Source organism: Phaseolus vulgaris, chromosome 7 (genome assembly GCF_051622355.1).
Source record: "Phaseolus vulgaris cultivar YP4 chromosome 7, ASM5162235v1, whole genome shotgun sequence".
In the NCBI taxonomy this organism is placed as follows: domain Eukaryota; kingdom Viridiplantae; phylum Streptophyta; class Magnoliopsida; order Fabales; family Fabaceae; genus Phaseolus; species Phaseolus vulgaris.
The window spans coordinates 11085358-11097928 of record NC_143504.1 but is presented as its reverse complement, the minus strand read 5'-3'; the positions used below and the strand labels follow the sequence as shown (position 1 = coordinate 11097928).

Below are 12571 nucleotides of genomic sequence, written 5' to 3'. Positions count from 1 at the left end.
AGGAACACTTGTTGAAGTTCCAAAGACTTCCTCAAGGACATAGGACGGTAGATGAATACTTTAAAGATTTTGAAACTACTTTGACTAAAATGAAAATGCATGCTAATGAAGAGTCAAAGATAAAATGGTTTGTACGTGGTTTAAGAAGAGATATTAGAGATTTTGTAGAATTAAATGAGTACTTTTCTTTAAAGAAAGTGGTTCACCTAGCCATCAAGGTGGAATCATACCTTTTGAAAACAACTTTCAAAAATACTCATGATGATGATTTCTACAACTCTTTTAGGAAGGATGCAAACAAAATTTCTACTCAAATTTCTCCTTTAAATTTTTCCAAACAAACCACTTCTCCAAAAAACGTTTCTACTCCAAATCCACTTCTGTATGAAAAAATACACTAAGAAACTTCTTAAGAAGTTTGGTTACTATGACTTTAAGTTAGTGAGCACCCCTTATGATGCTAACTTTAAATTAAAGAAGAACTAAGGAAAATCTATTTCTCAAACTTAGTATGCCTAAATAAACTGAGTAGATACACTCAGGCTTTGTTTGGATTAGAGAGTGGATTTGAGAGAATGGATTTTAGATGATTTAAAGAGAAAGTGTGAAGAAAGTGAGGTTGTTTGGATTAAGATAAATAGAGTAGAAAGTGTGGGAAAGTTTATGAAAGTTTGTGAATGATGGGATAAATGTGATTTAAATTATATTTTTTTAATTGATAAAAATATAAATTTTGTTCCTGCCGGTTGACCCGAAACGCCTTCGTGCGCCTACGTCACTCTTTCGTCCAGAATCCTTGCGTTTGCACGTGCCTTTCCTGTAATGAATGTCTGAAAACACAAAGACAAAGGGTGCCCTAGAGGCCGTTTGCACTCTGACGCTCAAGTCAGTCTTAGGGCTAGGAAACACCAAACTGTATAACTGTCACTGTGTGTGTTAAGTGGCGCAAGGGAATAACGTACCTTGTCAAGTTTGTTACCTTACTATTTATAGACTAAAACTAGGGTTTCCTTTTTACCCGAAATGGGCTTTTCTGATGGGGCTGGCCCAACACTGTTGTTACCCTACTCTTAGGATAACCTAGCGCGTGTGGTCCCTAACTGAAGTGCAACCTCTGGCGGGGTGACCACCTGGGTGCCTCCTCGTGCACCTGATCTCTGGGGTCATTCGCCTCTAGGAGTGCCCTAGTTGTTCCACGTGCCATGCATGCAGCTCACCCCTGGAACGCGACCCTCATAGGTCATATCTTTCCAGTGGCTCTACACTTTGTGTTACGCCTGAACGCCTCATCCACTCTACACACATGGACCCTCGTGATCTAGGCTTCTCCCTTACTGATAACTGGTGTGTGGTCTGGGATCCACCCCTCGTGGCCCAACTCTACTGTTTGGGTTCCCGATGTCCGATCTCTCCACACTGTCTAGTGGCACGTCGGTACATCCTGATGACCGATGTCTGACCACTCTTTGGCTCCTTGGCGCACGTGCTTCGCGAGATACTGGCTCACGCTGCTCATGGGATCCGCTTACGTGGCACCAACATTACCAGTGGTCAAGAACGCCCAAGGACTGGTCGGTACACAAGCCCCCTAGTCTCGAGCTGTAACTCATTCAGGGAAGAGACTAAGTCTTTGCCCTGGGTGACCTACGTGGCTCTGTGTGACAGGATGTGAATACTGCGCCAAAGTGACGTCTTTTTGGGTCTGTCTTATCTGTGCACACGTGTTTTGAACAATGGCTAGGGCTTAACGTTGTTTACGCTTCTTAATTTGCTTTAAACTTTCGAAAACGCACACGTCCAATCATTGTTCCATCATTCTCTAAAACTCTTAATTGCTTTGTCTTCTTCCTCGAGTATTCTCGCGTTTCCCCTACACATTCCAGCATCTTGCTATCTGATCAAAGGTACGAACTTTGACTATTGTTCGCACTCGTTTATTGAATCTGATGTTGGATAACTATCTGGGCTATTGAATCTTTGCGTTTCAATCGCCCTCTGTTCCTTTTTTCTGGGTTTCCTTCGAGTTAGGGTTCAAGAAACCGGAAACTCTAGGGGAGTTGATTCTTGTTATCGTAATGTCGTGTTTGCGCATTCTACCCTCGTGCATTCACACGTTTTATCGTTGTGTTTCCTATTCTTTCATATTCCGAAATTTGCACGCAGGTATCGTTCTGAGTGAAGAGAAACGGGGCAAACTGACTAGTATCCTGACTCGCCTCCGAGGGATGTCTAGGGGTGTGGGCATCTCTAGCCCCCACGCACTTGCTTCTGCCACTGTCGCGCCTTCGCCTACTCCTTCCACTCTTGCGGTCCCTCTTGTTGCCCAATCATCTCCCGCTCATTTTCCTTACGAGAATAATTCTGCTGAGAGGCCACTCTCTAAGAGGCTCAGGCCTACATCGGCGATTGCCTCCCGTTCTTCTTCCACCAGTCGCTCAGTTTCGCCCCTTGATCATACAGCCAGCATTCCCCTTTTCCCTGACCTTGGTGGGACGAGTGCTTCTGCAACTCCTCATGCCCTTGAGCTGCCCCTTGTTAGCATGCCCTTAAGGGCTTCCAACTAGGGGTGATTGTGGACCCGGATGAGGCCGCTGCGAGGGAAAGACTGGGCTTCAATTTTGGGGCTCTTCTTGCTCACTCCAATGCTCTTCTAACCAGGCCTGAAACGAGGGTAGTAGAGGCCAAGACTAAAGAAGAAACGTCCTAGCTGACTTCGTTTGCTGCCTGCGAGGTCGCACTGAAACAGGAGTTGGCTTGCCTTCGCCGTTCTGAGAAGGATCTTTCTAAACAACTTCGCGCCAAATGCCGAGAGGTTTCCGGGCTGGAGGCAAGAATCCTGCCCTTGTGAATCCGAGTCTTCGAACTAGAAGAGGCTGCTGAGGTGTCCAAATCCAAGATTGCGGGGCTTGAAAGAAGGTCTTTCAATCGAGAAGTGCAGCTGGGACAAGTGGAAACCGAACTCCTTCAACAAGCTAAGAGGTTTGAAGAAACCGAAGCTGAGCTGACTAGAGATGTTGTTCATGCCTACGACGCGGGTTTTGAGGATGCCCTCGCTCAGGTTGTCTGCGTGCATCCCGAGATGGACACTACGCCTTTCACGATATCAAATCGTGTCGCAAACGGGCAAATCGTTCCCAGGGTCCTTCCTTAACTTGTATTTGGTTGTCAGACGAACAATTTATTATCTGCTCATAACTTTACTTTCTCGAACATATAGCTGCTTTCATTTCCTTAAATCGAAAACTACTCTTTAACTCGCTCAACAGCTAACTCGTGGTGCCTGACACTAAGATGCTTCTTCTAGCGTTATGTGATATGCTCCCCTCATTGTGAGGAGGGGGTTTTAACTGCGAACTAAGTTGTTCCTCCTTGGCGTTCTTGCTCAAAATGAGAGGTGTTCTTTACGAACCTACGTCTCTACTTTCAAAGCCTCTAATCGCAAGGGAAACAAACCCTCAACTGATCTCGGCTTCGCTCAAGGGTGCGAAGGATTTATCTGGTGAATTGTTTTGTTCGACCTTGGCGTTTTCACTAGAGATGGGAGGTGTTCTCTCGCGAACCTACCTCTCCACTCTCAAGACTTCTAATGCAAGGAAACAAGTCTTTAACTAACTTCGCGTACTATTTCGTTTATCTCGCGAACCTACCTCTCCACTCTCAAAGGCGCGAAGGATTTATCTCGCGTACTATTTTGTTTAACCCTGACGTTTTTACTCAAGAAGGGAGGTGTTTCTCTTGTGAACCTACCTCTCCGCCCATAAAATTCACTTAACTTAGAGAATATCATCAAATGGTGACCCTAATAGGAATATGTGGTGACCCACATTACTACGTATACAAACCCAGGGAAACTTTTTCTGAAAATGTGAAGTGAGTGTTTGTCTTGGTTGGGGATGGGCATGAGGTGGGGAGAAACTGAATTAAATAAGGTGTTCTTGCACACACACATTTTCAGAATACGTTCTGTCTTAATTTGTTTATTTTCTTTTTGATGAATTGGTTGATATATTTTGTTTTGGAAAGTTTTGAAATGACTTCTCCTGACTCGATGGGAAAGTATGACGGTGAAAAGTTTGATCATGAAGAAAGAAAAATGAAGGTTTGATTTATTATATTACTAGGTTGCTAGCTGATAGTTAATTTTGAAATTGTGAAATTATATTCAATTTAAACATTTCCCTTGCATGTTTATTTTGTAGATTCGAGTAAGACACAAAGTGCAACCTGAACATATTGTTAACATCAAGAGAAATTTAACGTGATTGCAACGGCAAAGAATAGAGACAATCCCCTTTAAGTGGATGCTCCACTTAGAACAAGAATTGGACATGTAAAGTCCCCTTCTTCGCAAATTGATTAATAGGTGGAGTGTTGATGATAATTGTTTTAGGATCAGACAATATTTAGTACCTTTTAAGGTTGTTGATGTGTGTTTCGTGTTAGGCTTGTGAGTGGTGGGTGAAGAATTATGTTTGGAGGTTGATGGTAGTGGGTTGGTGAATAAGGTCTTCAGAGGAGAGGACATAAAGATACATATTCTTTAGAAAAAATTGGGGAACAAAGTTTATAGGGAAAAAAATGTTGATGAGTTTTGTCGATTGTACATACTTCTTTTATTATCTGTTTTCGTTTTGCTTAGGACTTCTAAAACTTTTTCTTCATTTTCTTTCAAGGTTTTAGATAATTTAGATGCATTGGATGGATAAAATTGGGGCAGTGCAATGTATGCCTTAATAGTTTCCAGTTTAACACGGTCATTCGAGGTATATAACAACCAAACGAATGCTCGTGAAATTTATTTGGCTGGTTGCGTTCCTGTTATGCAGGCTAGTGGTAATTATGAGAAATAATTATGTACTTTAACTTTATTACATTTTTTTACTTTTAAATGACTAACATTAATTTTTTGGGACGAGCTTTGGGTGTTCAACATGTTGGCCTTGACATCCCTGTAGAATCCCATACAATATCTTTTCTGAGGTTTTTGCAGTGACCGTGTGTAAAGATTCAATCAAGAAGTTTAAATGAAGCATTATCTGTTGCTGAGGTATTAAATTGTGTGTTGAAGATCTTCACTAACATTGGTGTATTTTTATATGTTGATCATATCAAAGAATTTGTTATTGTAGATTGTATGGGATTGTGCAGTGACTAAAGTGGAGGAATGACTGAACATTGTTAAAGAAACCCTCAAAATTGGAGAGAAACATCATGAATATACTGCCTATTCTCCAAGTGAGTGGGAGAAAGTTTGTAACGAGCATAATATGTGTGAATTTGTACTTCTTCAGAACAACAAGAGGATGCGTGATGTTTAGGACCAATTACAAGTGGTGAAAGAACTATTGCACAAACAAAACCATTTGTCATGTTCCACACCTGTACCTAAGGACAGTACAAGGTCACGTCCTCGAAGGTCACCTCCTCCACACTCAGGCGGTCGAAGCCCACATCCTATTGACATGTGTTAAGATGTATACAACGTTTTGTTTAAGATGTCACATATAAAGGGCATCCATATGTATGTCACATATAAAAGCCATCCATAACAATGGGTGCATATTTTCCCAAATAAACAACATTTGAAACACATAAACAATATAACAAACAGTTAGTGTTCATTTAAATTTGACACATATAAAATCCATCCATATGTATGTTGAATCATTATTTTGTGTACAATTTAGGACAACAACATACTTATGTTCATGCACACATGGATGTATAAATTACCTCGTCCTAGTGTAGAGATAATAGATTGGAAGAGGATAAAATGTGGTTGACGGGGAACAATCCTTGTGGAAGAATGTCCTTGGTTGAACGGTGATTGGTTGGAGCAGGGTCAGCACAGAAAATGTCCCCAAATTCTTTGATGAACCCTAATTCTACCTTCGCACTCTGTGCTTGTGGGAGAATGTGGTGGAGGCCAAATGTGCAAATGCAATACAATAGTCAGCGAATGTTTAAAACGAAAAAACAATAAACTGATTGAGAAATCAACAATCACAAACACATCAATGAGAAAGAGGGAGAAGGAAGCGTAACCTAATTGAGAAATATTGCCTCACTCCAATATTTTGAGTGTAACCTAAAAAGCAACCATTCAATACTGCATATTTTGGGTCAATCAAATATTTGTAGTGCAACCTAAAGTGGATCCCTTCACCACTAGACAATTTTTACTTAATCCATTTTTTTTGTGCAAGCTAAATTGGACCCGTTCAACACTGGATCGTTTTCGCTTAATCCAAATTTTTTGGTGCAAGCTAAACTGGACCTGTTCAGCACTAAACCGTTTTTGCTCAGTCCAAATTTTTTGGTGCAAGCTAAACTGGACCAGTTCAACACTGGACCATTTTCGCTCAATCCAAATTTTTGGTGCAAGCTAAACTAGACATGTTCAGCACTGGACCATTTTCGCTTAATCCAAATTTTTTTGTGCAAGCTAAATTGGACTCGTTCAGCACTTGACCATTTTCGCTTAATTCAATTTTTTTGGTTCAAGCTAAACTGGACCTATTCAAATTGAACCATTTTCGCTTAATCCATTTTTTTGTGTGCAATCTAAACTGAACCCGTTTAGCACTGAACCGTTTTTGCTCAATCCAAATATTTTGGTGCAAGCTAAATTGGACTCGTTCAGCATTTGACCATTTTCGCTTAATTCATTTTTTTTGTGCAAACTAAATTGGACCTGTTCAGCACTGGACCGTTTTCGCTCAATCCAAATTTTTTGGTGCAAGCTAAACTATACCCGTTCAGCACTGGGTCGTTTTCGCTCAATTTAATTTTTTTGGTGCAAGCTAAACTGGACCTGTTCAGCACTGGACCTGATCTAACACATTTTCTCCCCACATCATGCCCACCCCAACAAACACGAACACTCACTTCAGATTTCCATAAAAAGTTTCAATGGGTTTGTGTAGAAAGTGTAATGTGGGTCACTACATATCACTACTAGGGTCACCACATACTGTCACCCTCTAAATTGAGTGAACATTGTGGTTACTTCACACTATTTTTCTTTGATGGCCTCTAAAAAACTGATTTAACCCACTTTCTCCCCACCTCGTGCCCCTCCCCAACCAACATCAACACTAACACTAACATAAACACTAACAATCTCTTTTTACCTTTCTTATTCATGTCAACATTAAGAAATTTCTTTAAAAATTTTGGTACCTCATCAACCTAACATTCCAAAGAAGGACTCTGCATTATTCATACACCAAGACACATATTTGCAATAATTACTCACGAGATTATCTATCCAAAGAAAAACTATGCGTTATTTATACAACAAGACACAAATATGCAACATTCACTCAGAGGATTATCTATATATAGTAGGAGTATGCAGTGACCTCTCTCTCTTTATCTATATACTCAATAGGAATTGAAACCACAATATCATAGCTTTAGAAAACACCTTCTTTGGAGAAAAAAAATACTAAAAAACCATGCATACTTACACAAACTATGTACACCAAAATATATACTTTTAACAATATTTTCCACAAAAAATCAAGTCATACTCCAGAAAAATAAGCAAATAGTAAACATAAACAACTATGATCACATCACATGTAGTTCATTGTATATTCTAATTCTAACCAATTCCTTTTCTTTGTGTATCCTAATATGCTACTATGAAATAAAATACTACAATAATAGTAAAATACAAACCCACAAAGTAAACCCAACATGAAATACGAATATATATTTATCTTAAGAGTGTGTGCAACAAATTAGCTTTGGGTCATACAAGGGTCACCACAGGACAAATAACAGGAATCACCCAACAACAAAAATCACACAAGATCAATGTTTCACTTAATAAACAAATGAAAAAAAATGTATTACCTTTGAAAAGAGGATGTCGAAGAGGAGAACGCCACCCAACCACCGTGAAAAGAGGATGTCGAAGAGGAGACCACCACCAAACCACCCTGAAAAAGGATGCACCCACGACGACAACGAATGCTGCAGAAAAAGGTTGCGGAGAACCTGAAAGACAAAGCTTGCAGAGAACCCAGAAGAGGATGTGGAGGACAAGAACAAACCTAAATTCACATTCTAAAACACCCAAATACTAAATGTTCAGATTTTTCCTGAACCCCACGAAATAAAGTAACATTATTTATGCCACGTTGGCAGTTGTATGGTGGAACAACTCATTTAGAGTTGTACAAATATCGTGACCTTACTAAGAAATAAATCTTGACAGTAGCTCTATCCACTTAATATTGTTTAAATTATTATTTTTATTGTAATATAATATTTTATTTTAGAAAAATAATTGTAAAATAATTATTTTTTTAGTGTTAGGATCTTAAAGAAACTTTATTCTGTAATGTCGAGGGTTGAAGTAGTGAAAATTTCACTATGATTTGAATCATAATAAAAAAGAAATGGTTAAAGTTGCAAAAGCAAATTGAAAAAAAAAGAGGTTTTAAATAAGTAGAAAATATCTGAAGAAGCATAGAAGAGTCTTTATCCTTGTTAATTGGGCACCAAAAATTGGGAGCGGAAAATGGGTGCAACAACGGGCGTTGGCGCAGTCTCTCTTCTTCACTGTTTCTCCAAATCTCACACACTCTCTCTTGCATCCTTCCGCATTCTCCCTCGCCTCACATGCTCCTTCTCTTCCTCCATCAATTTCAACATCTCCTTCGCTCCCCCTAAGCCCAAGCCCAAGCCCAACAACCTCCACCCCCACCCCGACCTCTCCAATGAGCCCGATGGGCCGCTTCTTATCCCGTGGATCGTCCGAGGCGAGGACGGTAATCTCAAGCTCCAATCCGAACCTCCCCCGAGCCTCCTCAACGCCATCGCCACAGCTCAAACCGGAACTAGAAAGGACAGCAATCAAAAAACAAAAACCACCGCCGCCACCACCAAACCTCAAAAGATTCGCGCCACGGCGCCGCCGCAGCATTCCAAGGCGGCGCGGCGGTTCTACAACCAAAACATCAAGGAGTCCTCCGGCGCGCGCCTCAGCAAGGTCCTCGCCGCCTCCGGAGGTGAGTTCGTTACGGAATTTGTCAATGCCGTTGCGAGTTAGTGTCGACGGTTACGGAGTCAGTTACTGTGAATGTTTTCAGTTGCGTCGAGGAGAAGCTGCGAGGAGCTTATCTTTGAAGGGAAAGTTACGGTGAATGGTTCCGTGTGTAATACGCCTCAGGTTTGGTCTGTTTCCTTCAGTGATTTCATTTTGTTGGAATTATGTGAATTTGGAGGTTTTTATTGTTGTGTGTAGACTAGAGTTGATCCTGCGAAGGACGTTATCTATGTGAATGGGAATCGGCTTCCCAAGAGGCAACCTCAAAAGGTTTATTTGGCCTTGAACAAACCGAAAGGGTATGTTGAGCGTTATGGTTTGTGAGGATTCATTTTTCCATAAACACTTATAAGAGAACTATTTTTTTTTCTTGTAAGCTAATATCACCTTAAGTACTTACAGCTTTCGAAGAACTTAGATAAGAATTTTATACAAGTTAAGTGTATAAATTGATTTTAGCTTGCCGGAGAAATTTAATTCATTTACCTCTATTTTTTCCTCCTTTAAGGATTTATGGAAAAACATGCCCAAACACTACTTATAAATGTATGCCTACTTTGCACTAAGTGAATTTGTAGGTGATGCGAATGCAATTGCGTTTCCACAGGTATATATGTTCGTCTGGGGAGAACGAGTCTAAATCTGTGATAAGTTTATTTGATGATTTCTTGAACACTTGGGTACGTGACACTTTGAGCTTTATTAATTTGTATTTGATTGATAGTATATTTTTATTTTGAACTCTTTGATCTTAAATAGTTATGTTCGGGCATTGGATAACTCTTTTTGTGATGGTATATCATTTTCCAGGGTAAAAAGCGTCCGGGGGTACCCACACCACGGTTATTTACTGTAGGGCGCCTTGATGTTGCTACTACTGGGCTAATTATTGTGACAAACGATGGTATGTGATTTGCTGTGAAAGTAGTTTTATTTCCATTCTGTTGTTAAATTATGTCTTAAACAAGAACAGTGCTTCTAATGATTTATGCAATGATGTTTGTTTACAGGGGATTTTGCTCAAAAGCTTTCACATCCTTCGTCTAATTTATCAAAAGAGTGAGTAAATGAGTTTGGTTTGTGTGTGTGTTCTCAATGAGAAGACTTATGCTTCTCTAATGTTTCTTGTGGGGAACACATTGTGTACAGGAAGTTTGGTTCAAATGATTTTGATGCTGTGTGTTTCATAGTATTTAACTGTTTACTTGCACTCAATGATTGAAAATGATTAGGTTCTCCCTGTCCCATGGCAATCATTTCCTAATCTAACTCTTTATTGTATAATTTAATGTATGGATTATGTTATTCTTTTGGTGTTTGCATTTCTAGGACCAACTGACCAAGAAAGTTCTTCATTCAAATAAATTTCCAGTCTCTGAAACATCTGGTTTGTTTATCAGATACATTGCAACAGTAGATGGTTTGGTTTACAAGAGGCACTTAATGGCCATAAGTGAGGGAACAACCATTGAGGGTGTCCATTGTGTACCTGATGCTGTGGAGATACTTCCACGTCAGGCAGATATGCAAAGAGCTCGTATTCGCATTGTGGTAATGATCTTTTAGTCTGCCACATCAGTTACATAGTTTCTCAATCTCAATCTATTTGTGAAAGGTTGATGAAGTTCCCCTTTTTATGCAAATTATAGTGCTGTAGGCTATGGTATAGCATAGTATGGAACTATTGAGTGTTATAATGCTAATTTTGGTCATTCTGGGAGAGTGAGGAAACATAATTTTCACTATCTAATGTGACGTAATAAATTATAAAAACTTTGGGCACAGGAACTCTCAGATGAAGGACTTTAGCATATTATTAATGGCGAATCTTGTTTCCCTTCTATGTTTATGAGTGTTCAGCAGTATTTTGAAATGTGAATTTGTACATCTAACATGGGATTATTGGTATAGATTTAAGCAATAATGCAGGATATTGACATCCTCACCATCTCAAAATGATTTATTTAGTCTGTTGAATTTTCACCATCTACATTTTAGAGCATGTGAGTTTTCTGATTATGAATAGAAGGCCTAGCTGACGTTTGTTTGCTTCAATTAATTTGTGTTCTCATAGGTTCATGAAGGGAGGAAACATGAAGTTCGTGAACTTGTAAAAAATGCTGGACTTGAGGTTAGCTTAAATCATACATATGCTGGTTAACTTTCCCCTGAAGGCCAAAAAATTACTAAATGCTTAGGAATATTCAGTGTGAGAAAATCATGAAATTTAGTGAACCCAATGTTTAGGATTTTTAGGAGTTTATTTAATTTTGTTAATTGCGAATGGCATAACTGGTATAGATGATTAGATATACAGTGATGCTATTATATTTTTTCATGTGAGTATTGTCCACTGCTGATGTATGTTCCTAGCCACATCACGTATTGTTGAAATTGTTGTATCTTCAATTCAGTATCATGCTTTCTGAGGAAACACATTTACCAGGTGGACTCTCATAACTAGATAGCACTTTCATGATTTGGGTTTTGATAATTTATCGCAGTAGAAAATGGAATAATTCTTACCATATTTAAGTTATCTGTGTTGTCTGACATTATTTCTGTTTTGTAATGTTGATTGAGTAAACTCTTGTTATGCGACCTTGCTTTATTTTAAAATCCATCAGAAAAGTCAGACCAAATCAAAGATTTTTGGTACGGCTTGGCACTTATCGTTCCCCTTCTTGTCTTTCGTGGTATCTGCTTGTGTTTATGGGTTTCAACTTATGGCCATTTTAATTGTGGAAAGTTTCCACGTATAACATACTAAACGCTTTTTCTTTTTTTCTCCTTCAGGTAAATGACTAACTACATGCATTGCTTTCTTATTTCAGATTCATTCGTTAAAGCGAATACGCATTGGTGGGTTTAGACTTCCACCAGACCTTGGGTAATTGTCATGCATCCAATTTTCCTTTGTTCTTGAAGTAGTCTTTATTTTGGACCCAATCAATTGAATTCACCTTGGTAGGTGAATTAAAACATTTTTCTTCTGTTTCATTTCAGGTTAGGAAAGTATATTGAGTTAAATCCAACGAACCTTAACGCATTGGGGTGGAAGAGTTAACAAAAATATTTCTCGAGCTTATTCAGATTGGAACAGCTCTGATACCTGGTGAAGTGATTGGAGATTATTTTGAGCAGTTGCAGTGTGGAGTGTTTGACGTGAAGATTTCAACTGGGAGAAGATTTCAACTAATGCTTAGATATTAGCTTTTCATATGAACGTGAAGCCCAGTGATCAATTGTCTATAGAAATGACAGAATTTTAACCTAGAAGTGGCCTTTTCAAATTAGAGGACATGTTTTGATTACTTGGACTCTAATTTGGGAAAAAGGATTTTGAAAATAGTCATATAGTACTAGAATTATAGAATTATAAGATTTAGCAACCCTTTTGTTGAAGAATTAAGGCACATTGCCTCACTTTAAAGCAAAAAATATTTCATTTTCAATTCCATTAGGAATCTTTAATAAGTTTGCATTAATAATATAAATGCAAAAAGATGG

At 39.0% G+C, this 12571-nt stretch overlaps 1 protein-coding gene across 2 annotated transcripts; it reads left to right on the top strand.

The window, feature by feature from the left end:
- The first annotated feature begins 8364 nt into the window (after positions 1–8364).
- Positions 8365–12516, top strand: SVR1 (pseudouridine synthase family protein). 2 transcript variants are annotated; one of them, XR_016514460.1, is made up of 10 exons: positions 8365–9023; positions 9105–9184; positions 9260–9360; positions 9669–9741; positions 9872–9965; positions 10072–10120; positions 10391–10612; positions 11136–11192; positions 11896–11951; positions 12068–12516. XR_016514460.1 is itself a non-coding variant. In XM_068635404.1 (10 exons), exons 1-10 carry the CDS (start codon positions 8534–8536, stop codon positions 12126–12128), a joined length of 1212 nt encoding a protein of 403 aa, XP_068491505.1. In that variant the 5' UTR covers positions 8365–8533; the 3' UTR covers positions 12129–12516. The 2 variants fall into 2 exon arrangements, 1 of the variants encoding a protein (XP_068491505.1); XM_068635404.1 differs by having other exon boundaries at positions 10462–10612.
- The last annotated feature ends 55 nt before the right edge of the window (positions 12517–12571 follow it).